The sequence below is a fragment of the Tachysurus fulvidraco genome, chromosome 4, assembly GCF_022655615.1.
Source record: "Tachysurus fulvidraco isolate hzauxx_2018 chromosome 4, HZAU_PFXX_2.0, whole genome shotgun sequence".
Classification (NCBI taxonomy): Eukaryota; Metazoa; Chordata; class Actinopteri; order Siluriformes; family Bagridae; genus Tachysurus; species Tachysurus fulvidraco.
This window is the reverse complement of record NC_062521.1, coordinates 18699991-18727454: the sequence shown is the minus strand read 5'-3', so window position 1 is coordinate 18727454 and position 27464 is coordinate 18699991. Positions and strand designations below refer to the sequence as shown.

General features: G+C 38.7%; 1 protein-coding gene across 8 annotated transcripts; it reads left to right on the top strand.

The window, feature by feature from the left end:
* Window positions 1-326: 326 nt before the first annotated feature.
* Window positions 327-27464, top strand: sertad2b (SERTA domain containing 2b). Of its 8 annotated transcripts, XM_027174996.2 has the most exons (4): window positions 328-589; window positions 10457-10505; window positions 23014-23103; window positions 23653-27464. In XM_027174996.2, the coding sequence occupies exon 4, from the start codon at window positions 23657-23659 to the stop codon at window positions 24692-24694; it is 1038 nt and encodes a 345-aa protein (XP_027030797.1). In that variant the 5' UTR covers window positions 328-589; window positions 10457-10505; window positions 23014-23103; window positions 23653-23656; the 3' UTR covers window positions 24695-27464. The 8 variants fall into 8 exon arrangements, with proteins under 8 accessions (XP_027030800.1, XP_047668464.1, XP_027030797.1 ...); XM_027174999.2 differs by lacking the exon at window positions 23014-23103 and having other exon boundaries at window positions 327-589; XM_027174993.2 differs by lacking the exons at window positions 328-589; window positions 10457-10505 and adding an exon at window positions 13991-14632.

Genomic DNA, 27464 nt, shown 5'->3' with positions numbered 1-27464 from the left:
GTGGACTGCATAGGTGGTAAGAACCTATGTACATGCCTATCAAAAAACATGATAAACTACCTACAACAGCATTGTATATATATATATATATATATATATATATATATATATATATATATATATATATATATATATATATAATGAGGGGAGTTCAATTGATTCACTAGGAGAACATACAGAAACGAACACAGCTAACAATGCCATACAATAACATAATGTATGTTTGAAGGGTGTATTTCGTTGGAAGTTGCGCTCTGATTTTGCAGCAGCGTCTTTAACACACGCGGCCGGAGCCACACAGTAGGCGGGGTCAAGAGACGTGATTCAGCCCTAGAGGCATTGCTGGATTTCTCAGTCATGTTCTGCAATCCAGCAGAGATATGCGGTTGCAAAATCTTTAACCTGCTTTTTTCGAGTGGACACGCAAGGCTTCTGACGCTACAATGATATGACGTATTACATCCAGAAAGTGCAATGTAAAATGATGCAGCCGCTCGCCATCACTACACGCTGCAATAGTTTACTTCAGAGCAGTCGCTAATGTTACACGAGTTGCTAAAGCAGACCGGACAGACCATATAAACCCGAGGTAAGTGACACAGCAACACTACTGCAACTAATGTTAGCAAGTGGCTTGTTTAAAGTCACCCCTAACACCATTCAAGTGGTACAGAGGGCATGGACGCTTCTGTGTGTGTGTGTGTGTGTGTGTGTGTGTGTGTGTGTGTGTGTGTGTGTGTGTGTGTGTGTGTGTGTGTGTGTGTGTGAGATTGAAGCTGAAGCACCACTGACCGCTGATGTTTTAAATGACGTTCTGACGTGATGTGTCCGCGATCTAGGACCGCTGCGTTCAGTACAACAGGAAGCGCGTGGTCACGGTACAGTTACGTAACGTGACAGATGATAAGAGCTACTGCAGTGACCTCTTATGACTGACAGTAAAGCCTCACTGCTAAATTAAAAATAATACCAAGTTTTCCAACCTTATCTATAGCACAGATAGTCAACCTGGAGTTCCTGTCCTGTACATTTTAGTGTTTTCCCTGCTGTAACACTTCATCAGAGGAAGGGCTGCTATACAGCTGATTAGTTCAGCCAAGTGTGTTAGATGAGCTAAAACAATATTTGTTTAGGACAGTATATTAGCATCATTTATGTTTTTACGGACTATTATTTTATTTATTTATTTATTTATACTTCTTGGTTCATGGTACAGAAAGTGAGTGCAGGAATCTTCTGATTGGTTGTTCGACCTGACTATTTGCCTGGGCTGATACCACACTTTGAGGCTTACAAAAGCCATTAGTTTCTCCATGAGCCTTAGCAGATTACAGACATCAACTGGAACCCCCATGGTCACTCACTATGTCAGATGCCAAGATACCTGAAGAAGTCTGTGATTATGTCTTTGAGACATAAATTAAACTTTATGGACATTATATACTCTGCACCTGTACATGCTTTTTTTGTCACAAATAGTTGACATCTGGTTTTGTCTGTTCTGGATTAGAGGAGCACATCTAAGTTTGCTGATAATCCAGATTAGAGTGCCGCTCAGGATGACTGAGTTTAGAGCTCAGACTGATTGTAGTCACCTCATTAGCTTAGTGGTACTCACAGGCTGTGCAACAAGGCCCTTCGACCAACACAACTGTCAGTCAGTTAGTGTTTTTTATTTTTCATTCCATTCATCCCAGGAAAATCCCAGGAGTTCACACTTTTCTTAATTCAAACTTTTGAAGTGACCGAAGGTCTTGACTGGTATCTGCATGATTTGTTTTGCATTGTTCTGCTTCCACATGATGGCTGATTAGATAAACGGGGAGGTGTAAAGGTGTTCCTAATAAAGTGCAGGGTGAGTGTACTGTATGTGTGTGTGTTAGAGAGAAAAGGTTGTGTTCATGTAATGTAAATGTATTAAAAAGTGAGAAAACATAGTCTGCATGTTGGATAACTTTAAATATTTATTCTAATTATGGTCCATTTATTTACCTTAAATAATAATAGTGAAAGTGTACATTTTTTCACAAAGTTGATGGTAAAATATACATTTGTAAGATACAGAGTATGTACCCTTGAGTGTACAACATCTGTGAGAGGAAAATGTACAGTTTGTTACTCGAGTGTACAATAAGGTTTCAGGAGTGCTGTTTACTGATCAGTGTTTAAGAAAAGTGCCACTCTAGAAGCAGCAGTGGTGGAAACTCCAGAGGTGCATATATCAAATGTCTCTGAAGCAGTAGCTCCACAAACAAACACACACACACCGGCAAGAGGCATTCATTCTGCAGCATTAATATTTTATCAGCCTACCTTTAACAGAGGAGGATGATGGGGTGAGCCACAATAAGACAAGCAATGCTCAGAGGCAGAACAAAGCATGCTAAGCTTGGACAAAAATTACACCTAATTTCCCACACTCTTTACATAACATTTAACATAACGTGCACTTCAGCTCAGTGTTCGACTACAGTAGGTGCATGTTTTAATTGAATATTCTTCATTATGTCATTCATTACTCCATGTGTTAACAAACATGTAGATATTTGAAGATCTTATCATCACTGTCTGAATGTCTGTTGGTCACATCTTGTAAAAACCCATGTAAAAAGAAAAAAATCATGTATGTACCATGCTTGTATTGTAAAATCATTATACTGTATACTGGTTATTTAGATATTGTAATGACAGCATTGCAGTGTAAGTCTACAGTATGGTGAAACTGGCCAATTCTGAATTATCAAAATGTTGGATCATATTCTGTTATTTCTGCGGTTCTGATAATATTCTGGCTATAAGGCCAGAATACATTATATTTATATTATTTAAATATTTATATTAATATTTAAATAATATAAATGTATATTAATGTGCTCAGATTTATATTAATGTGTTCATTCTGATGCACTTTATTTTCTATAGTAGCAACTTAAAAAGGTATTTTTATTGTAGATGATCACATAATCTCAGTAAAATAATTAATATACTTATGTTGTTATTTAACCAATTAAAAACATATATCTGTTGATACGGTTAAGTTTAGACATTTATTTATGGAAGGAGACTCCACATCAGGTTTTCAGACTGGCAGGAGCCCAAGACCTGGGGTGTGTGTATGAAAGGGTCTTTTGGTGTGTGTTTATATGTGTTTTCATGTGGTTGGGATTCAGTGAAAATGATCAAGTATGCTGTGCTTCTTGTTTGCTGTTTGGTGTTAAATAGTTACAATGCTCACTGAGGGAATGGCTTAACAACTTCATAGTTATTCATGTTTCAGTATAAATGCAACAGATTTTTCAGTAACTATGAAATTGATAGTAAAGGTATGTAGTTATCAGAGTGAGGAATGTACATCTGGACCCTCCAAAGAGTGTTTAAGTGATTTAAATAAATAAATAAATAATCTGACATATTCAGCCTTAATATTTGTTACTGTGAATAACAATACAGTTGGTCAGGGCTCTAAACTAATACCAAAACTTTCGTACTCCAAGTGTATTATCACATAATTAACCATAGTATTGATATGATATTGACTTAACACTTAACCTAATTAAAGTATTCAGTTTTTTAGGTATCATATCGGTATCATATAATATTTCATTTTTAAATTAAACTGAAGATAAAATTTAATCTATGTATGCTGGTATAATAACTATATTATTTATTAACATTTAATAATATAATGCATCTAAATCACAGCCCAATCTTGTGTATTTTGTGTTGAACACTTAATATATAGTGTATTGTTTAGTAAGATTGCACTCTTTATGCCTGGGTGGCTCTAAGTTTCCTGCCTCAGTCTTGCTTTATTGTGTTCCAATATGTAAAACTAGACATTGGGGGAATTTTGATGACTAAGCACCCAGACTCCTGCTGTTAATGTGCACTTTATATTACATGACTAGTGCAGGAAGCAGTTTTCCAGTTTGATTTTTATCTGATTAATTTAGGTTAACACTAGAGATAGTTGCATCAGTAAACAATAGACAGACTGGAAAACAGTACTGTGTAACTATTTGTTTCTATGGCTGTGATTATTTATTGGCTATTTTTTCCTTTGCATGGAGAGTAAAGAATTGAGATACTTCTCCTGTGTTATTGTACGGTGAATTGTTCATACTAAATAATGGATAAGCAGAAGCAGTGGGTGTGTGTCTCAGGTAAGCAGGAATCAGCAGCCTGACCTCACACACCAGACTTCTGCCTAGGTTACAGGTCTCTCTCTCTCTCTCTCTCTCTCTCTCTCTCTCTCTCTCTCTCTCTCTCTCTCTCTCTCTCTCTCTCTCTCTCTCTCTCCCTCTCTCTCTCTCTCTCTCTCTCACACGCTTTCTGATTGGCTGTTACCTTAACAAGTCATTGTAGGAAATGAAAAGTAAAAACATTACTAATAAAATACAAAATATACCATTTTCTTTTGCCCATCTCCTCTTTACATCTCAAATCAAAAATTAGTCAGGTTTAATAGGTAATAACAAGTATAATATTTTACCAATGGACTCAGGAGGTAATCATCGGTTGGTGATGTCATGCTTGTTATTACTACTATTAAAATCAGCTGTAAGTATTAAATATTTAATCAGTTGCTATGAAGATGCAAAAGGGAAGTAAATTTTTTTTAAAATGTAAAAAATATAAATGTAATATATACAGGGAAACTAAAAAACAGTAAAATATATCTTTTTAAATATATATGAGCATTATTAGAGTAAAAGTATGACAGTAAAACAATAATTCACAACGTAAGTGTCTCTAGCTGAATAAACAATTATAGTTCCTGTTAATAATCAGTTACCTCACAAAACAGAAGATCACTCTGGTGTATCACTGTAATTAGCATCTGATTGGCAGCTGCATATCCATTTCCCAGCATTCCCTGTTTTTAGCAGCTGAGCCCAACATTGTAGTGAGAGACACATAGCTAGTGCTGGTTTGGTGCCTTGTATCATAAATGTGTGCCAGGCCTGGCGAACAGAGGCTGCAGTCAGGCGACAAGAAGCAGGAATAAAGGGCACATTCTCTCATGGCTGGACTTCTCCAAGCCCCTCATTATGTGGATGGAGTGGAGTCGAGTCCGCTCCACCCTTATTATAAAACTCCCCATTATCACACCGCACTGTGCCGACTTTAAGACTCCTGTCTGTGTGAGCATGGCTAATCACTGTGTTTTTCCAAAAAAAAGCCAAAAGAAGTCTCTTTGTCTCAGCAATTGAACAGTATGGTTATTTTGCCATGTATGTTTATTATTCTTGACCTGATCTTTCAAACACCACCAAAATGCTTGGTGTAATTTGCAAAAGGTGTAATTTGTTGATTTTATAGAAATCCAATGTGTCATGTTAACACTAGTACATGAATAGGAACATCAGTTTGGCTCAGCAGTGGCTCCCTCTATGGAAGTGTGTGCTATTTTTAGTTCACGTGAGGCCCAATGTGACATAACGTAGCATAAAGCACTCCAGCTGTCTCAGTGAGAGGTGTGGCTTTCACACACCTCTGATTTGCCAAACAGATGCTTGATTTCTTATCCAACCTGCCCAACACAATAATGAGTGAGCGACAGAATGGCTGGATGAAAATAAGAGTGAGCAGGAGGCACCATGTGACAGATGAGCTCCACGCCTCCAGCTTGTTACCAGTGCTAGTAAGGAAACTGCCAAGATTGTGGCTCACAGAGGCGAGACGTTTCGGTTCAGGTGAAAGGCTTCGTGCTTCCCTATTGTCTGCCGGTTGTAATGAACATGAGCACAGAGCAGTTATGTGATGGAGATATTGTCTTTTTTATCTAATTCTGCTAAACAGCTAGGAAATCAAAGTGCATGAGACAGAAAAGAGAGCTGCTGAGTGTCACAGCCACAGATGCTATGAGAACAGAGCTTACTGATGGCCAGCTGCTCTTCACTTGCTCTCATACATTCACTCTGATTCTCTCTCTCTCTCTTTCTCTCTCTCTCTCTCTCTCTCTCTCTCTCTCTCTCTCTCTCTCTCTTTCTCTCTCTCTCTCTTATTTTGTTTCTTTCCACTCTCCCTGTCTGGCTTAACCCCATCTATCTCTAATACACATATTAACTGATTCTCTCTCTCTCTCTCTCTCTCTCTCTCTCTCTCTCTCTCTCTCTCTCTCTCTCTCTCTCTCTCTCTATCTCTCTCTCTCTCTCTCTTTCTCTCTCTCTCTCTTATTTTGTTTCTTTCCACTCTCCCTGTCTGGCTTAACCCCATCTATCTCTAATACACATATTAACTGATTCTCTCTCTCTCTCTCTCTCTCTCTCTCTCTCTCTCTCTCTCTCTCTCTCTCTCTCTGTCTGAGTCTCCATTCTTTTTCTTTTATTTTGACTCTCTCCCTTTCTAATTCATTCTCTTCTACCTCTTCTATCTCTCTCTGATACACACTGAACAACTCCCTTTCTCCCTCCCTCTGTCAGGCTGGCTTAAAGGCTGTGTGTCTGCCTGTCTCCGTCTATCATTAGCTGTCTCTTTTGCCTGACTGAACACACCAAACTCAGTTATGCATATACAAATCTATGAAAATAAACTGATTTGTACAAACTCTTTGTGTATAATCTGCCTAATAATATTGCTGTGCCAATAGTTTCAGCATTAGCAGGCAACAGTTCTCTTTCTCTCAAATACAGATGTCTCCATTTATTCATTCTTAAGCAAGCTGACCATTCTGAATGCTATCGTCAGGGTCACAGGGAATGAAACCACTTATAAAATAGTCAATTCAGACAGAGAGTGTGGTACTTGATTATCTGTATTGTTGTTGCAAATTATTTATAGTGGCAAGCAGTAGTCAAGAATTCAAATCACTGTTACTGCACAATATATATTTTACCAAAGTGAAAAAGGACAAAGGACTTGGACGTTTGAGTACGAGGGTGGTGGGGGTGGCAGGGGTTTTAAAGGGTTAGGGGACAGGGTTGGGGTGTGTACTTGTGTGTATGTGGGTGCTGGGGCAGGGGGAATGGTTCATAGAGTGCAGGAGGGAGGGGACAGAGTAGGGGATGTGCTTTTGTTTTGTTCTCGGTTGCTGAGCAATAGGGACTAAAGCATTGGGAACAGCTGTGAGGGCTGAAGCCTTTTCTTTCCCTTTGCCAAAGAAGCCCTGAAGGCAACACGTAGATCGAGCACTTTCGAAAATGTGAGAGATAGAGCGAGAAAGCGAGAGAGATGGATAGATAGATAGATAGATAGATAGATAGATAGATAGATAGATAGATAGATAGATAGATAGAGAGATAGAGAGATGGAGGGGGTGGAAGGCTTTCTTATGGCATACTGGGAAGGAGCAAAGTCAAGCAGAAAGAGAGGGAAACAGTGGCCAGCCAGTGGACAGAGATCAGAGGAGAGTACATTTTCTCTGTCTGTTGTGCAGCAGGCCTAAGCCAGTTAAGTAGAAAGAACATTGTCTTAGAATGAAAAAAAATATATGAATACTGTCTTTGTAAACTGTAATACTGAATATGATACAGAGTTCATATAACAGAGGAATAAAAGGAGGTGAAGCAAGTAGTTGGCAAGAAGACAACAGGTGCAATTAAGGATGGACAGTATATCCTTAAAAGAAGACAACAGGTGCAATTAAGGATGGACAGTATATCCTTCGATTGATATCATGCAGCTAGGTGCACGCTTATACACTGGCTTGGGTTCAGGAATGTGCAGCACAGTCAGTATTAAACTTTTCTATTGTAACCTATCTACAGCATCAGTTTGTGCATGAGCATTTTTACACAAAACACACAGTATACTGGAACATTTTACCCAAAACAAATAATGTGTTTAAATCCTCAAGACGCTATTAAAATGCTTTTGAAACATCTCAACAGTTTGAAACCAGCTCCAAAACCCCTATGATCTAAGCCCCAAATGTCTTTATGCCTTCTCAAACAGTTTATCATTATAACCTAACCCTAGCTAATTAGCTGCTTATGTCAATACTCTAAAATAGCCGACATTTGTCAGTATTATTATTTTTTTATCACAAAAATCTATTTTTTAAATAACCAACATTTTTTAAACTCCTGCATTCTTGCATTTGACTGGTTGAGTCTAAACACTAATGCTTCTTAAATAAAGCTGTAATGCGTATTTACAGAAAATACTGTAATATCTTACATAGTACAAAATAACATAACACTATAAACGTGCACGTAATCCAGTTTATTCATTCGACTTATGATTTTTAAATAAGCTACATACAGATTCAGGACACAAGAGTCATATTCTGCACCAATTGTATGTTTTATTTTGTTTGTTTAAAGCATCAATTGCTTCTACAGATAATTGGATAAAAGTATAAAGGATAACAGGATGAAAGTAAAGTTAATACCGTGCTTGCTTTTGCAGTGAAATAGATGCCAATCTACAATTTGCGTCCATTTTTTGGGGCATCTTGAAGCTGTGCTGTTGTGTTCAATACTGGCTGAAATTCATTATTATTATTTTTTTTTTTTTATAAATCACAAACTATTTTATATAACCAACAGTACACTGTAATATTGACTGTAAATTTGACTGGCTGATGGTTAAAAACTGCAATTCTTTTTAAATAAAGCTATTTACAGGATTCAGTATATGAGTCAGGATACAACAGACAAAAAATGGCAATATGACATGCTTTTTCTGGAATCTGGAGAAACATATATAATTATAATATATATAAAGGCAAGTGTTCCCTCAAACAAGATATGATATCATTTATTTTAAATTTGAGTATTGTTCCTTCGACCCTACATACAACCAATTTACCAACCAACCAACCAATGTTAGTACAGTGATTTTTGAACTGCATGCTGATCACAAATCAATTAAAATTCCTTTTAATTTTAAGCTTGATGTCCCTATAAGATTTGACCTTTTTAATTAAAAGTACTTTCAATTTTCTTATGCCTGTGTCATAATATGGATATTGCCTACTCAGTTATTGATTTTCTGAATGGCCTCAATGCTTTATTTTGCTTTACAGACCACTCAGAGAAAAAATCATCCATTAAGTAACCAACAGTTAAAATAATGCTGAGAGGCACAACATACCAAAATAAAAATACATAGTAGAAAAAAGTACTATATTAAAAAAAGTTTTAGAGACATTCTCATGAAGGCCACAGTTTAGAATCACTATTGACATTTTAACAAGGGGTTGATGGTTTGCAGAAGCACTAAATACCAAAATGATTGCTTTTTACTCAAGTTATTTTCACTATGTTATTTGATCTTGCTTCACTCGTATCATGCTGTTTTTCCTTTTACTATCTGTCATATCTGATAGTCTGCATTTTGGTGGCTAAGAGCAGGCTAGCAAACAATCTTACTACCTTTAACGAGTCTAAGTTTAACTCCTGTCTGAGTTAGGCACAACTGTGCACATCAAGAAATGACTAATATTCCTAACTCTTTTATCTGTGTGACTGTCTCTTGTCAACTGATTCCTGTCAAATCTCTAGTTAATGTGGCTCAGGAAAAATGAGTTATGTCCTAGTGGAGCGTGGAGCTCAGGGAAAAAGCTCCAGCACTGAAGACAGGGCAATGTCCAGGCTATGGAATGTTTATTGAATTAGTCAGCTCAAGAGAAAAGCATGTCTTGATAGAGGAACGTTTGCCATCAGCAAAAACTGCATAACTAGTTGCTGTGCTTTCCAAGTGTAGGCTTAGTACTGTGTGATTTTTCTATGAATAGGCCTTTTGGAATGTATCATACTCACCAGGCAGGTTTTTTCTAACAAGGGTTGCAAAAAAGGTTTTGCTCGTAGTGGTTGTGTTTGTTCACATGTAGAGATAGTGTTTAGTAGTTTTACAGTAGTTTTTCTACTGTGAACTATAAATATATTATAAACATGTACATTTAATCTACACAACTATGATACTACTGTTTATTGTGGTTGTCTGCATATACACACACACATGCACGCACTACACACACACACACACACACACACACACACACACACACACACACACACACACACACACACACACACACACACACACACACACAGTATATTAATATTGTGAGATATATTGCTGGAATTGTCATACTTTAATTGTCATATACTTTTTAAATACTGCATGATGCATGATCCACTGTAGTAAGTAACAGATATGAAGACATTTGATTTGAGTTGAAATATTTGCTTTCTTTTCTTTTCCATGTTTAATAATTTGTCATACAAAGGAAAAAGAATTGTAAATCTTATACTTTTCACATATTAAAAAGTATCATGTTTTTTTCTAGACTCCTATTAGATAGAATGACATGCAGATATGCATACACACATACAGTATATATTCTTTGTATGTTATTACAGTCTAAATTTTAGCAACATCAGCTTACACATACAGTTTCTGTTCTACTGTACAGCGTTCCTTTAAACATTTCTCTTTCGGCATGAATAACATTCATAGTTGCTGAATTGACTCTTAACAGGCTCCTCCTTTTTTTTTTTTTTTACAGGACTTCGCTGAGCTAGGCCAAGCCAAAACCCTTTATCTACATCTTTAAGGTTAGGTCTTACCACTTTTGTTGCATTGTTGTTTGCCTTCTTGAAACGTTTGTTTTCAATAAATGCAGCTGAAGCTTTTTAAAATGGCTGTCCTGCTCCATCCAGAAGAGGTGAAATGAAAAGGAAAAACAGAGTGATGAATGGAGGCCTGTCACATATGGAGCCCACTTCTAAAACCGCAGCCATTACTATCTTGGTTTCCTTCCAGCAGTGGCGGGAGTGTATGTATTTGTGTCTATGCACATGTTCATGTGTTTTAGTGTGTATGAGTTTGTGTGCTTGAAAGCATTAAAATCTGGTGACATATCAATATTGTTCTGTACTGTCGTTTGAGACACAATGTTGGGCTTCCCCAAATTATGATAATATGTTTTTTGAGCTTAAACACACTGCATCTTTGCTGTACTAGTAAGCTCAACTGGTTATTCAAATTATCATCATATTCTCAGATTTTAAATGAACACAGTATTTTACAACACTATAATTTTTCTTAGTATTGTGATACCTGCCATTTTTTTCCATTTATTGTATGCTTGAGATGTGGCCACATTAAGGGCACAGGGTGGCAGCTGCCGTCCTAAAATAAACCTTGCCACCTTCATCTGTAAAAAATGACATCTTAGTAAATGAAAATATCTTGAATATATCTAGTATTTTTAAAGATTACAAGAAGCCACATGTAAGATGATTTAACATATTTCTGTATAGTTTTAATAATTTCAAGATTGGAAATAGTCTTCTTCTTTTGGCTGAGTATATTTTATAAATTTTTTTGTATAGCTTTTACATACAGGGAAGCATTTGGAAATTAAAGATCCCTAGATTCCTGAATGGGATACCCTGGAGTACAAACTCATTCTTGTATCATATACGGTAATTTAAATAAATCCCTTGACATTTAAACTATAAGCCACTGAATTAATGTCATTTTGTGGACATTCATTTAACACAAAGTAACAAATAAGATCTTATGTTACTTGTGTAAAAAATAAATAAATAAACAACAAAAAAAAAGATACTGTTCCATACAACTCTTACACAAAATATTGCAATAAAAGCTTAAAACTATCCAGAGAACCCTGGAGTATATAGACAGTGGGGGTGTCAATTTTAGTGGGCGTTATTCCTCAGTTTTACTTGGACACACCACTGATTGTTTGAGGAGGACAGTCGCTAACCCCCTCTTCCTCTGTTGCCAGTTCGCCGTTGGTCTGTGCCCCAAACCAAACAGCACCTGTCTCAAACCCCCATCATCCTCCCCATTCTGTAGAATTGGGCACAAACAGAGTTGGCATGTAGATTTCTTGATCCAGGCGATGGTTCTGTTTGTGTTTTGCCCCACATCATGCTTTCCTGGCAGTCTGGAATGTAGAATATCTCAGATGCACACTATGGCTGGTAATAAATAAATAACGACTGAACTGGAATCACATTTCAGACCTGCTTTAACTCCTCACCTACTCTGCACCACCTCTCTGAGCTGCTGCATGGAACACAGCTGTTTATTGATAGGCCGTTATTAATTATGATGTTAAAATGAGAGCGCACACTCAGGCACCCCTGCTGATGTTTGGCTGCATGACTAATGAGCCAAATTAGATAATGAGGGGGGCCGAGGCGTGCCGTACTCTCCACAGGATGATAAGGGGGAGTGAAGTGGAGCAGAGAGAGAGGTAGCAGAGAGGGGAAGTGTGAAGCAGTGGGGAGACATGGTGGGAGGGACAGTTTAGCTGGCACCATTGCTCTCTGTGGCTTTTTCACCAAGACCCTGAAGAGCCCTGTAATTAAGAGCACTGCAATTAAGCAGTCTCTTTGTCTGTACATACATGTATGTGTGAAATAGCAAGCTCTAGGTTGTGTCATTTTGTAGTGCTCTCAATAATACAGATACTCAGTATCTGCTTTTGATTGTCAGGGTTTATCTCTCTTCTTCCACCTCCTATTTTTACAATGACTTCAGCTTTAAATCAGTTAATTGTTCATTCACCTCCAGTGATGTAATAAATCCAATCACAAGAAGGATTTTTTTTCTAAATAAGCATTTTTTCTATATATAGTATTTGACATTATCAACTCTGAATTAGGTTATTTTGGGATTCCAACTGTTGCTCATGATTTAATGGTGAGTCATGCTGCCCACACTATTCCTGCAGTGTTCCATGTGAAGGCAGTTTTGTAGGGCAAGTGTATTAATGTAGCATAAGTGATCAAATAGCATTGTAGTGTGTACGATAATGTGTAATGAGATAGAGAATGAGATATAGTTTAGATAGAGAGGGCTATAGTTTCTAGTTGTGTAAGGGAACAAAGGGGATGTTGTGGATGCCGCCCAAAAGCCAGTATTTCTCATTCCTGCCCTGACTGCTCACTGAGCCATTTCCTGTTTTGACCTGAAATCTTTATTTAGAACCACCCCTCTGTTCACCACTCTCCTCCTCACTTATGACACAGAGAGATGGGTAGAAAAACTCAGCTTCACACCAGCTCATATCCCTTCCTAAACAAGTTTTTGGCAGGGATTTCTTGTTGGCACTTCTAGGGTTTGCACAAGGCAAAATTTCAAGATATACTTACATATTTTACCACAGTGACAAAACTGTATTGTTGCTGAACTTCATTTCTATTATCAGGCAGTGTTTTCTCACCTGAGCTTGCTGAATAACTGTAACCAGTTAGCTCCTAAGCATGCTGCCATAAATCTGACCAAACTGGATAAAGGTGGCTTGCACCATTGCAGCAATCAGGTGTAAGATTGAATCTGGAGTCACTCTGTGTGCACAATGTATAACTCTTCTGAATTAACTAAACTAACATGCAACTAAAAATGTATGGTTGGGTGAAGAAAATTATATATACATATTAAACAGATGAATCTATTTAAATGAGCTGTATAGATTTGATTGCTCAAATGTTCCAAGCCCCTGAAATCTGAAGAGAGGACAGTCAAAGAGTTTGAGGCTAGTTTAAAGGGGTAAAGAAGCAAATCATTGTCTCCAATTTGCAAGCTATGACTTGTTGCTGGCGATGGAGCCTTGCATGATTTTTGTAGATGGGAGTTGCAGCACTCCTTGTGACTGAACACTTTATTTCAGATTTTGTTAAAGCTTTTCCCCAGGCAGTAAAATAACACACGCTGCTCAGCAGTCTTGCTCATTTTGGATAAAATGTGTTTGACGTGAAGAAATGTAACCTGTCAGTCAAATATGCTGTGTATTTCTGAGACATTGATATTGCTATCTTTATGGCTATATGCTTTTCCAATGTTTCTTCTTAGTAGTGTAATTCTATTTTTGATACATACCACACAAGGCAATGCAGTCGTTCATATGGTAATCTAGACAATCAGGATCTGTAGCATGCCCCATGCAGTGCTTATACGTGCCATGTGGTGGCAGTTTGGGTTGTCTATATCTGGGCTGGTAATTCTGATGCACTTTTACTCTTGGTTACTGGAGAGAGCGAGAGAGAGCGAGAGAGAGAGAGAGAGAGAGAGAGAGAGAGAGAGAGAGAGAGAGAGAGAGAGAGAGAGAGAGATGCAAGTCTGTGTTTTTTCTTTAAATTATTCTTGTTTAATTAAGTGCATTTGTATTTAGGGGAAATAGCTGTTCATGATTATGTTGGAAAAGGAAGTTATTTGGACCCGTATTTGGATTGATCAATAATCAGAGGTGAATATATGTTGGAGTGAAAAATACATGAAAGGAGAGAACAATTGTGATAGAAAGAAAGAAAGTATGAGAGTGTGTTTCGGGAGAATAGGGGAGGAGTGTTCAGAGGCGCCATGCGTGCGTGCGTGCGTGTGTGTGCGTGTGTATGTGTGTGTGTCCGACCAGCAGTGAGCGCAGCAGTCTCACTCTACGTCACACCTCTCCAACAGCTACTGTGGTGAGTGCTGTGCTGTTCTGTGCTGCGCTTCTGCCGTCCGTTCAACTGGCTGCCGACGTTTTTTTCCCCTCGCTGTTTTTTGCCCAGTCGATCCGTTTCTCCGGCGTGTGACAGTGTGTGACATCTCCTCTCAGACCCGAGCCTCGTCTCTGTCCGTCGCTCCACTTGGAAGTCGCGCTGTCGACATTGAAGCGATCTTTTTCCCCATGCTTCATTTTAAAGCGCTACTCGACCTGGCCGTGGTGAGTAACGTTAGCTCAGTGATCTGACACGAACCGCAACTGTAATACTGTAACCGGTATGGAACACTGACTTAGTGCTTTACACACTGATATATTCCAGTGTTCACTTACACAGCCTGGGTGCCACTGAGAGAAAGCCAATAATAATGTATTCGGGTATTGTTGTCTGGTCTGTTGTCGTCTCTCTCTGTAAAGTTCAACAGCTCGACTTTTCTGTTCATAATACCCACCATGTACGTGTTTAAACAATCTCTACACGAATGTATTTATTTTATTGTGAGTTCTGTTAGTTTTTGAAGTTCACATATCGATATATCTGATCTATCTGACTAGGAGTGTGCGATACGGTAGAAAAAGTCTATCGCGATATGTCACGGTATATATCGTCACATTCGGTTTTGTTAACAGAAACAGAAAACTATGAGTTTATTGGTACCTTTCTTTGACGTATAATATTTTAATGGTTTACAGAAATATAGATTGTGAGCTGGTATAGAGGTATTTAAAAGTACTGATAATATGTAGGCTTGCATTGTTGTGTAACTTCTCATGGTATAGACCATTCGAACGATCCTAAAGGACGTACGTAATTATATAGTTGGTAGTAGGCTAAAAATATAGCTTATGGAAAGTTAACAGTACTTTTTTCATATTATAGCACATTTTAGTGTAGTGGAGTGTTCATACTTTTTTTTTTCAGAAGTGCTTCTTTGGGCTCGCATTTTTTATCATTCACTTACCCATAAGTGCTCAAAGGTGTCGTTGCGTTTCTGACAAATTATATCCTTAAAGATGCCTATCAGTATAAGGGTAGCATGCTAAGCTAAAGCTGAGTGAATATAGCTGTGGTATGTGACTGAGAGTGCCATTTGGCAGGTGACTGGAAAAGAAAATAGCTGGTGACCTGCTTCAACTGTTAGCTAGAGCTTAAATTTAGAATACATGCAAGAAAAGGCCCCGGGCTGAAATACACTGTTTGAAGAAGAGTGGATCTTCTATTCTCTTTTTTCTGTATTGTCTATTTACAGCAGGATTTATTTATTTTCTGCTATGTATGCAAAGAAGTGTTCTGTGGCAGTTCATTATTAGGTTTTGGCTTTTTGGGTTCACAAAGAGTAGGATATCTTAAGATCTTTGAAGCAAAATCAACCAAATTTACAACTGCGCTCTACAGCACTCTATTGAGTCCCCTTGTAAGACACACGCAGTGTCCAAAGGACACTTACATGCGCACATGCTCTCTCTCTCTCTCTCTCTCTCTCTCTCTCTCTATCTTACACACACACACGCACACACACACACACACACACACACACACACACACACACACACACACACACACACACACACACACACACACACACACACACACACAGTAAATCCAGTAGAGATCAAGGTCCAGTTAGATCTGCTTGTGAATGTTCACTTTGAAATAGATTATTTTGACTACCTTTCATGTCCAACTTTTTTTTTAGATTTTCTTTTCTTATGATTCAGTACTGTATAATAATGCTGTAGTATATAAGAATACAAAACTGAACTGTATAAAGTATGTGAATCTGCTCCTGCCTTACTTATAGCACAATAATAAATTTTTTGCAGCTTGAGTATGTTTAACAGTGTTTATTGTGTCCGTGTGTACATGTGTGTAAGACTGTATTAATACCAAAGCATGTTAATGTAGGATAGCCAGGCATGATTTGTCAAGGCTAATTGGCATGCAGCAAGGACGTTTAAGTTAATGCAGAAGACGTGGGCAGCTTTTACATCTTGACTCGCTGGATTCAGTTAGTGCAGTCCAATATGCAGCATTCCTGAAATCAACATATCCATGTACCGTTAGTCCATTGTGTGGGTACAAGTGCTTCTTTTGTGCTGTTTGGAGGCCCTCAAAATCAAATCATACTGCAGGCTCTCATTAAACACTTTGGCATTTCTTTGCAAAGAAAAAGAAAGGACCCACATGTCCATGCAAGATCTCCACTTACCCCTAAAACTCTAAAATATTTAGAAATATTTAGAAATTTCTAATCTGTATTTACTTTTTTCTACATTAGCTACTTATCAGTAAAATCTGGTGAAGTGCAGTAAGATCCATTGGAAATGAAGCCAGTGTGCTTTCTGGACTTTCTTAGCCAGTAAACTTTATTGCTGCTAGTTTGGTTGTATTTTTCGGAACTAGCGTGTAAGCTTGTATCTTACACCCCCACACACACATCAAGCCTTTGGCCCCTCTCGTCAAACCGGTTTGAAAAGCGTTCTTCTCTCTGCTAGCATTTTACTCTCCAAGCTGAGGACTACAGTTCAGGGAATTTAAACTCAGTTCACTTTTGGATTACTTTCAGTTTTGATGAACAGTCTTAGCGCAGTATTCAGCATTGTTTTTGAAAGAGAAAATATAACTCAGAAAACATATGAACTGTTAATTACAAGATTTTTAAATCTCAGAAAGTATTCTTAAAAGCATGTGCAAGTCAAGCAGCACAGACCTGCAATGTGCACAAGTGTAGTCTTACAGAATGATGTATGGTACATGATTTTTTTCCCCTCTAGTCTGCACGGTGGGGGCTGTTGAGTGAGTCTACGTCTCTAGTTGCTGGTGACGTAAAGCTGCGCTGCAGTCTGCACGCTGCTGTCTCATTGCACATGTGCATGCCTGCTCCTTATGGCCACTGTGTCCTGTCCATTCTTTCTTATATGCAGAACAATAATGCAGCACCACTGGTACATATAGGATATACTGAATAAAACACACCACTGTGAAAAAAGTTTTAATGACTGCAGAATGTCAGTTAGAAAATGAGTCACTCCAACCCACCTTTCTCATATTTTCTTGGCCTTAAAGTTCATATAGTTATTCTCTGTACAGAGTTCATTTTGTCTTGTCAGTGCTGCTTTTTTCTCCTTTTACATTTCTAACCACAGAATCTGAAGCATATTTATATATATATATATACGTATATATATATATATATATATACGTATATATGTATATATATATATATATATATATATACGTATATATATATATATATATACGTATATATGTATATATATATATATATGATTCTGTTACACTCTTTTGAATGCTATGTAGTTTTCATCTGTGATCAGTCTGAAAGGCAAGCATTTGGTGCTTACTTTTTAGCTTCTTTAAATGCCATGGATAAAGATTGATTTACATGTATGTATATATGTCACATTATTACTTTAAACAAAGGATGCTACAGCACTCAGGTGTTTTATCCATACAGTATGTTGTCTGAGAGGAGACTGATATAGCTTATAAGGTTGAAAGCCTCACACACACAAAGCAAACTGTCTGTCTAGCACCCGATTGTGTTCGTTTATTGTATTATTGGCATAAAATCTGTAATTGTAGTAGCACTATTTTCTTTATTTATACAACCGGTTATGGTTACAAGGTACATTAGTGTATTTTGTGCATAATACCAAGCTCCTATGAAATGTATGCAATACCTTCATATCGTTTAGTCTGTCTCTTTCGATATTGCTGTGTTTTCTCTCTCTCTCTCTCTCTCTCTCTCTCTCTCTGTCTCTGTCTCTGTCTCTCTCTCTCTCTCTCTCTCTCTCTCTCTCTCTCTCTCTCTCTCTCTCTCTCTCAATCTTTCTCTCTCCTGCTCGTGCTCAGTACTGAGCCTTCATCAGGAGAGCCCACACAAATGACACCCCGTCTTTGTGCCTTCAAGTGCCGTGACAAAGCGTGCCGAGTAAGTACCGAGGCCAGGCGGAGAGGAGGATGAACATGTATTATGCGCCTGTAATGATACTGTAAGATGACACCAGAGAGTGTGTGCCTTCTCCCTCGTTTTTTTATCGCTGTCATTCTCCCAGCTCTCTCTCCCTCTCTCTCTCTCTATCATTTGACAGTAACGTGTGTGTTATTACATGCAGACCAAGCAAGTGATGTTCAACTGTCCAGGCTGTTTCTAGCCTGTGCGTTTCGTAGACTGACCTTCCATCCTCATGGTTCCGTAACAGAGCTTTGCAGCAGAACACAAGCTGTGTATGTATGTACACATGCATGTTAGTGTGTGTGTGCGTGTGTGAATCCGTCCCCTCAGGACCTTAAATAGCAAAGCACTGAGGTGAGGGGGGAGGGGAAGTCAGAAGCACAGGCATGGAAACGTGCAGATCCTGTTACAGGATCATAATATCACTGATGATTCAGCGCACACTAGCTTGCTCGTTCGCTCATTCACTTGCTCGTGCACCACTTTTTTGCACACTCACATGCTTGCTCATTCATTTGTCCTGTAGATCTTTCATTCGTTCATGCATGCAATCACTCACTCATTCACTTGTTCATTTTGTTTACAGAAAGTTCTTCCCTGCTTCTTTATGAACACATTTATATGTAGTCATTCGTACTATCATGAAGGAACTGCACAAACATTTTGAGATTCACAATAAATTGTACAAAGATAAATGCAAAGTGTCATCCTAGATACTTTCAGAAGAGTTTTTAACCTTTGCAGATGGAGTGGAAGGAGAAACTCAGCACAATGAAGCATTGAGATGAGCATGCTCTTCACACATTTTATCAATGTAGTCTGGTCCTTCACTTGAAATTTCTCTTGTGTGAGGCTAAGTATACATTTTGCAGGCAGCCTAGAAGCACTAAAGTGTTTCCAGCCTTTGCTCTGACAGCCCTGTGTTCTCCTGTCCAAAGGCCCCAGCCTTGCTTTTACACTAATTCTGGACTTATCCGGTGCTCTGTTTCACACGCTTAGCTACTGCCAGGAGTGGTATCCAGGAAGTGAGCTGCAGCTGAGCCATGCTTTAAAAGCTGCGCTGTAAAATCAAGCCATCTTCAACTAGTTTACAACACGATTAAAGAAGAAAGAACAAATGCTCTTTTAACATAACGTCTTTTCTGTTCAAGATGTTATGTAGAGGACACATGGAAACAGGGTCATTTCCGAGCGCCGGTGCAGCAGTGATGGAGAGTCTGTTTGCTGTGTGTTCCTCAGTGTTTCTGTGTCTGAAGGAACAGAGTGTGCTGAGTGAGCCAGGAACACAGTGCTCCTCACTCACTCTCTCTTTTTATACTCTCTCTCCTCCTGTTATCACTCTCTCACTGCTCAGTTTCAGGTCAGATGCAATATGTAGTTTTTTAACACCAAACCAGAAAAGTTTCCTCCCTAAATCCCAACCTTAACCACTACAAAACAATCTACAAAACATATACTGCTACCATACTGTCCGAGTCCTGGCTCTTCTCTTGTACTTTCTCGGTGACCTTTGACATTAGAGATGGAGAGAGGAGGATGGAGGAAGAGAAAAAGGAGAAGAGGAATGTGCAGGGTGGAGTAGTAATGGCGCTTCAGTGCTGTACATATCTGTCTCCACTCCTCACAGTGAGTCACAGGGACCTGTTCAGCTGCCCTGACATTTTTTTCTCACTAGTTCTTGGAAAAGGAATTTGATTTGTTTTCTTCCTTGCTCACAACTTCTGTCATGATTTTATTTATTCTTTGTTTTTCTCTTGGCATTAATGTATCCAGCCACCATGAATTCCACAACAAAGTTTGTTTCTCTGTTTCCACAAAACACCAAACATAAAGGAACAGGGCAGTAAATCAGAAGAAAACCACTAACTTGAATCATGTTCCTTCCCTGTTTCCACTGACATGCCAACAGCTGCCCAGGCTGATGAGATGGCTAGCAGGCTACATAGTTTTTAGTCTCAGTCTGTTTTTACTCTTGCACTTTACTCATCTAACGTATGTTTAAATTTTTTTAATTTAAATATCACCCACTTTGAAAAAGGTTGTTTGACTTATTCATTTTATATTTCACCTTTCAGCTGTTCTCCTGCATCTATGTAACAAAACTTTTTTCTAATTAACAGAAGTGAAAGAACCGGAAGACAGAGTTTCTGAATGACCTACGGGCACACCGTATTTCGTTTCTTACTTTTAATAGTTCCTTTTATCTATTCATTTCTGAGTAGCGCACGTTGCATTTGTGAGCACTGGAATTCACACTGGGACAGGAGACAGAACTTGTTTTGCTTGCCAACACAACACACATTTTTCAGTTTCAAATGCATTGCCGCAGAAGCAGTGCACCAAAAGAAAAGATTTTTTTTTTCTTTAAGTTCCCTCATCCCCACCTTGTTCTCTCTTCCTTCTCTTTCTCCCACCCTTCTTTCTCCCTCTTTGTCATCTCTCTGGGCGGATTCCCAGCTGACCATGTTTGTCATGGTAACAGGCAACGAGGCAACAGGCCCAGCCACTTGCACTTCCTGACTGAGTGGAAATGCCTGACAGAGGTGCGCCTGCGCACTATTTGCTTGCTTGTGTGTGTGTGTGAGAGAGCGAGAGAGAGCACACAGACAGGGCCAGGGAGCACGAAGCTGTCAGCCTGGATTAGGTTCAAGCACACTGCAATGCTGCCTACTGCTACTGGGCTTCACTTTATGGTAATGAGGAGAGGCCTCAGGAACAGGCTTCTTTCTCCTCTCTCTCTCACTCATTTTTCCCTCTCACTCTCTGTCGCTGTTTTTTCTTCTGTGTTTCTCTCTTTCCTCCACTGGTTTAAGTTCTGCTTCTCTCTCTCCTTATCTTTGTGCCTTTGCGTAGATAACAGAGCTCATGTTTGTTTTCCTGCTTGTGTCTTTAATACATGTGTTTACACTGAATTAAAGAACACGTATATAATTTTAAATATTAGAAGTCTTTCTTGTCTGTAAGGAATAGTTTCAGAGCAGCATGTAAAAATGCACAGTGAGAACTGAGCTTGTCACTGGAGTAGTGTGAGTAAGACTGAATCCTCAAGGTATAACATGCCATTAGTCCAATATGGACATCTTATGGTCGTGTACGTTACGTAAACTCTTACGACACAAGCACCTGGACCTTTATTTCTATATAAAATGTTTGTACTATACATTTTACTCATGACAAATTCATAACAAATCTCTGTTGTTGTTTTTTTGCAAACACGGTCAGGATTACAAATCAGGTGGAATATGCAAGTCACACAGTATGCTATACAAGTATTTACAAAACGTGTAAACACACTATATTCTCAATAGCCTATAAAATGGATAATACCAGCATTAAAGCACAGAATTATCACGATACCTGCAAGACCGATTCTGTTTGCAGAGAAGAGTACATACATCTACTTATATGTTGTGTAAGTCGACAAGCTCAATATGTTATGCAGAATTTTTGTGAAATGTTGCATGAGAGCTTTTATTTCTGTGTGTCTGGGCTACTTGAGAAATAAGGCTCATGTTTTCCAGATTTACTGAAATGGAACTTATTATTAAATTATTGATCAAAACTAAAGGAAAATATTATGCCGTATGGGAAACTGCCCAGCTGTCTATCTTTCCTCACCAAACACAACTGCATGTCAAAGCATGTCTGTCTAAGTCATTCTATTTAAAAGTTTCTGTCTTGAAAGTTATTGGCAGTGCCTTATTGGCAATTTCCCGATGTTGGTTATTCTCAGCCATTCATTCTCTACTCATTGAGTCATTAGCATGCAAGTTAGTGATCTTACTAGCCACTAGATTCCACAGGCATTTAATGAACATTTTGACTGTATAAACTGAACAAAATATTTGTAAGCATTCGTAGTAAATACGGTGAAGCTGAAAGGGAATGTGGAATGTAGTACGACCTTGAGAAATAACTGAAAAGCAAAGATGTTTAATTACTCATAAAATATACAAAACTGTCATAATGTATGTTTCAAGTTTCATGTTCATTTTAGTAATCAAAGTTTTAACCAGATATTATACTGTTTACCTTTGTCTAAACTCCTCCCACGCCTTCCCCATTCTCACACTTTTGTGAGCTTGCTGCTCTCTCCACAGCGCTGTACTGTTACAATATGGCAGCCCCCAAGATGGGTTGTAAATTTGGTGCATATTGTCATGATATTGTGATGTGCATATTGTAGCTGAGAGTTCTGTTTCCTAACATGGAGAATGAGAGCAGCTTCGTCGCTGCCCCTTTCTTTTGCCCAGCATGCTGTTCTGCCTTTTCCACTTCCTTCTCTTTTGTGCATACTGGAGTAACACACAACACTGCGTTTTTCATATTACACACTGACACAGCAAGCACTTACTGAAAGTCTGACACATACTTGCCTCCCTCTCTTAGCAGCAAGTCTCAGGAAGCAGTAGTCAGAACAGGATTCTTATAATTGCCCCCGTTTCAGGGCACTTTCTTCAAGTGTGAATAGTTCTGTGTGGTGATTAATAATTTGAGTGAATCATAGCAGTTTGAAGAGTTTGGTTTTGCATAAAGTCCTTTCCCCATGTTTTGTTACCTTATCTGTTTGGCACAGTTGTAACATGAGTCGCTGTGTGCTCTTTCTTCTCTGCGGCCACCGTACAGATATTGTAGACTCTCACCCCAGTGGAGGCTCAGAATGCTAATATGATGACAGCTTGCGGGCCAATGTCATGGCAACAAAGCTACAATCTGGTAACAGAAATGGTCTTTTATTTTTAACCCAAGTCTACCTGTTGATGCTCAAGCCAACTACTGTTTGGGTTGGGTGTCTGTTTCATTGGTCGTACATTTGTCTAACATACCATGTAGCTTTTCATGATGTTTATTGCCTTTATTTATGATTACTTTAGTGTATGTGCCTAACAAGTTTTAACAGACCATCTCATTAACTAAACACCATATGTTTCCTTCCAAAGGAGTGTTTTTGTACTTTACTGTTGTATTTTGCCTTTATTAGTTGCCTTTTTCTGGATTTATCTTGTTCGGTTTGATAAATCATGTCATTGTTTTCATTTAGCATCCTTACTCTGGATGATAAAACATCTAACACATTTTGTACATTGTGTTAGATTTTCCTTTGCTTAATCCTCAATGAAATATGTATATGAATGTGGTTTATGCACTTAATTGTTCATATTTTGGTCATCAGCAAAAAAAATAAAAAATAAGCGATAAAGAAAGAGCTTTTGACTTTTGATCTAATCACCTCTCTCTCTCTCTCGTTTTCTCTCTCTGGTTCAGATATATGTTGGGTAAAGGAGCAAAGCGGAAGCTAGACGAGGATGAAGAGGGAGTGGAAGGCAAAACGCTGGCGATGGCAGATGGCCTCTCCAAGGTCTCATACACTCTGCAGAGGCAGACCATCTTTAATATCTCACTGATGAAGCTGTACAGTCAGCGAGCGCTGACCGAGCCGAGCCTGGAAAAGCGTGTACTGATCAACAACATGTTGCGACGCATTCAGGAAGAGCTGAAGCAGGAGGGCAGCCTGCGACCGCTCTTTTTCCCTCCCTCGCCTCCTCCAGACCACCCAATGGATGAGGGATTCCGGGAAGCGCAGCCTGCTTTTGGTGTGCTCTCTGTGGTGGCTCCACCCCCTGTGCTATCCCAGCAGCCCCCAGTCCCACCTCCGTCCCTGGCTTTAGCAAACCCCACGCCGCTGGATGCTTGCCTCACCCCAGCTTCTCTGCTGGAAGAGGACAGCGCTGTGTTTTGCACTTCTCCCTCTTCACTCCATACTTCTCCATCCAGACCCCGCCCCCCCATGGCCACTGACAGCTTCTCCTCGGCCCTGGATGAAATCGAGGAACTGTGTCCATCATCTACAGCAGCAGGGTCTATCACTACCTCCTCACTTACCGTGCCCCTTCCCATGCCCCTTCAGCCCTCCACAGCCTCAGACTCTAAAAACTGCACCAAATCCTGCAGCTCAAAGCCAGAGGGGCTGAGCCCATTAGCTGTGGAGCGGTTAACAACAGGTACAGCAGCTACTGACCCCAGAGGGATGGACACTCTCCCTTCAAGTGGTTTGGACATGAGCACTTTGCCATCATCCTCCTCTTCCTCAGGCTTCCTCACTGATCTGGCCCTGGACGATATTCTCTTTGCCGACATCGACACCTCCATGTATGATTTTGACCCATGCACCTCGGCAGCAGGGGCCTCCCCATCTAAATTATCGCCTGTGGCTGATGACCTCATCAAAACTTTAACCCCGAACCAGCCTTTTAAAATGGACCTCACTGAGCTGGACCACATCATGGAGGTGCTGGTAGGATCATGACCACATTTGGCTGGGAATGCAAAAATAACTTTTTTTAGATGCAAATTTTAATAACTCTTAAATGCCTATCTCTGTGGGTGTTTTGTACAGTTTTTATTTTTTAAGGCAAGGCAATTGTTAAAATGAGTCATGATGTCACCCAGTACTACTTTTCAACACTGTGCATGCACTGTGCTTGCCTTTCCAAATACGAACATGAAGGAACACACTTGACTTCTGTCAGATTCAAGTGCCTTCATCAAAAATGACCACTTAAATTCCTGTCTTTTTTTTCTATAGTCTGTATTTGATTTCTCTAATAAGCAGAGAAGGAGTAGCAGCTCTTTTTCCCCTTCTAAACATACAGGTGCAAGAATGTGCTTAACCAAGTCTATTTTCGTAATCCTCTCATTTTCATAAAGCACAACAAATTTAAAAGAGGAACTTGGATTATGTGCTTCTTTGTGTTATTCTGCATATGTTAATGTTATAAAGAAATATTTAAGTGACTTTGCTTTAAATTTAATCTTGTGAAATAACTTTTATTCTTTAGTATGAAATGGACATGCTTTACCCCAAGTGATGTGCTTTACATGAGCTTGATATGAGATTCACCTTTAAGCATATTTCAGATGATCTGCAATGGTGAACTGGTTCAGGCAATAAGTGCAAACTGTGTGTTTCTTCTAACATGACAAGGAGTTTTCTGGAAAAAAAAAGTCAAGGTTAAGTTCCTTTATGCGATGCAAATGCCCATTAAATGCAACTGCCGACTTCTTATTTTTCAGGTTTGCAAACATTATTTTTTACATTTATATTATTTTTTAAATGTAATTTCCTGTAAAAATATGACACTATCTTATAGTAAGGGCCTGTATGTGCCTGATAATGCAGTTTCATTCATTTCATAATTTATGTCATAAGCAGCTTAAAATTAACAGTGATTACTTTTTTTTTTTCAATCAGAAACAAATCTTTTTCACTTCTAACAGTGGCATCAGGTTTGCTTGTTTTATTACGTGAACATTTTCTCCACTTTGTCTTTCCCAGCGGTACATTATTCATATTGCATGCAGGAATGCATCATAACTGTACAAAAGCAAGCTGTAGGCTTTTAAGCAAGTGGGTTTTATTTAACCTTATCCATAGCGTTGGTTGTGTTTTGCCAATAATCACCGTGTCCTGTCTTGGCTCATTGTTATCTCTCTTGATGGTTTTGGACCAGTAGAAATGGTCAGAATGACTGGGGATATTTTTAAATATTGACTGGGGAGATTTTAAATGAAAAACATGCATAAGTGAGGCTTGTCAGTGTTAATGTTCAAAGTACCAGAGGAGATTTTCTTTCTTATTTATATTTCTGAACGTTCGCATTACCAGTCTTGATTTCATGGTTAAAAGTCCTGTGTATGCAACGATAGGCAACATATGCCTTTAGGTCTGAAACCCACTGCAAACAACTTAATGCAATCAAACTGGATGTTGGGGATTTAGACTTTGTGTTTTCGGTTCATTTCTGACTAATCACATCATGCATGTGCAAAGGGACCATTTGTCATATCAGCTGCTTAGTGTTATAGACCTGTTTACCGGAGAGTGCTGTTAATCAGTGATGTCTTTGAAACAAATATCATTTCCTGTCACAGATTTCAAAAGAATCTTGGATTTTTAGCATAGATTTACATAGGCATTATCAGACAGTGAACTGTAAAACTGGTTCTTTACTAGTATGACCATTTTAGATATGGGATACAAAATTTCAATTTGCAGAGAAGCCTTCAGTGGGAGTAACGGATCACATCCTATAGTGCTCTAGAGATTATATAAGAATATGAAAAGATGACGATCAGGAGTATATAAAGCCAAGCAGGCAATACTATTCATTTATAATTAGAATTACTGATTATTTTAAGTTGTTTGGATTTGGAGTGATTTTTGTTTTAAATTATTTATTTTTCATTTCTTGTGTAAATATATTTATTTTGATGTGAATCTACCATCTGGATTGTAATATGTACAGAATGTATGGTAGGAATGTACTCTGCTTATAGGAATGTATTATACAATGAACTGGGTTGGAAGCCATCTTTTTTGTTTTGTTTTGAAACCGTATTATTATTGTTTCTGTTTAGTTTCCTATATTATAATTTTGGGGTGCTGTTTGTGGCAGTGTTTAGGTCTACACTCCCAACCCCTGTTTAAATATTAAGTATTTAATGTCTATCTACTTCATAGTGTGCAAGGGAAAGAATTGTGAAGCAATACTTTATTCTCTTCAAAAACTTCTGAGGTTCAGACTCCAAAGCTTATTTTTAGGAAAGTCTATCTATAACCCTCAATGCCAAAACATATGAAGAGCAGAAATGAGTGCTTTGTGATGCCGGTTACTGTTAGAATGACATGGTGTCACCCTGTCTTCAGCCTATACCCCAGACCACCTGTTTGGGGAAATATAACGAATACAGTGGTTTTCAAGAGAGACCACCAGAAGCTGATAGAGGTTGTTTATGTGTTTGTTGGGGGGTGGGGTGGGGGTGGGAGGGTTGGGGTCCCATTTCTGCTCAGTAAGAGAGGCTGTATTTTTCACAGACCTTGGGAGCTGTGCCTTTTCTATGCAATTACCAACATATTCATTTTGAGGAAAACCCACCCACCAACTGATGATCACTGTATTTAAAACAAGGTGTGGACTGTAGAATATATATAAAATATGGACAGGTGTCTATGAATTTGAAACAGTCTTACTTTTGTAGTTTTATATTATACAATAAACTATTCAAATTAAAATGAA

Bases quoted from the DNA above. Each gene is read 5' to 3' on its own strand.
- sertad2b (XM_047812508.1), top strand. From the start codon at position 23,657: ATGTTGGGTAAAGGAGCAAAGCGGAAGCTAGACGAGGATGAAGAGGGA.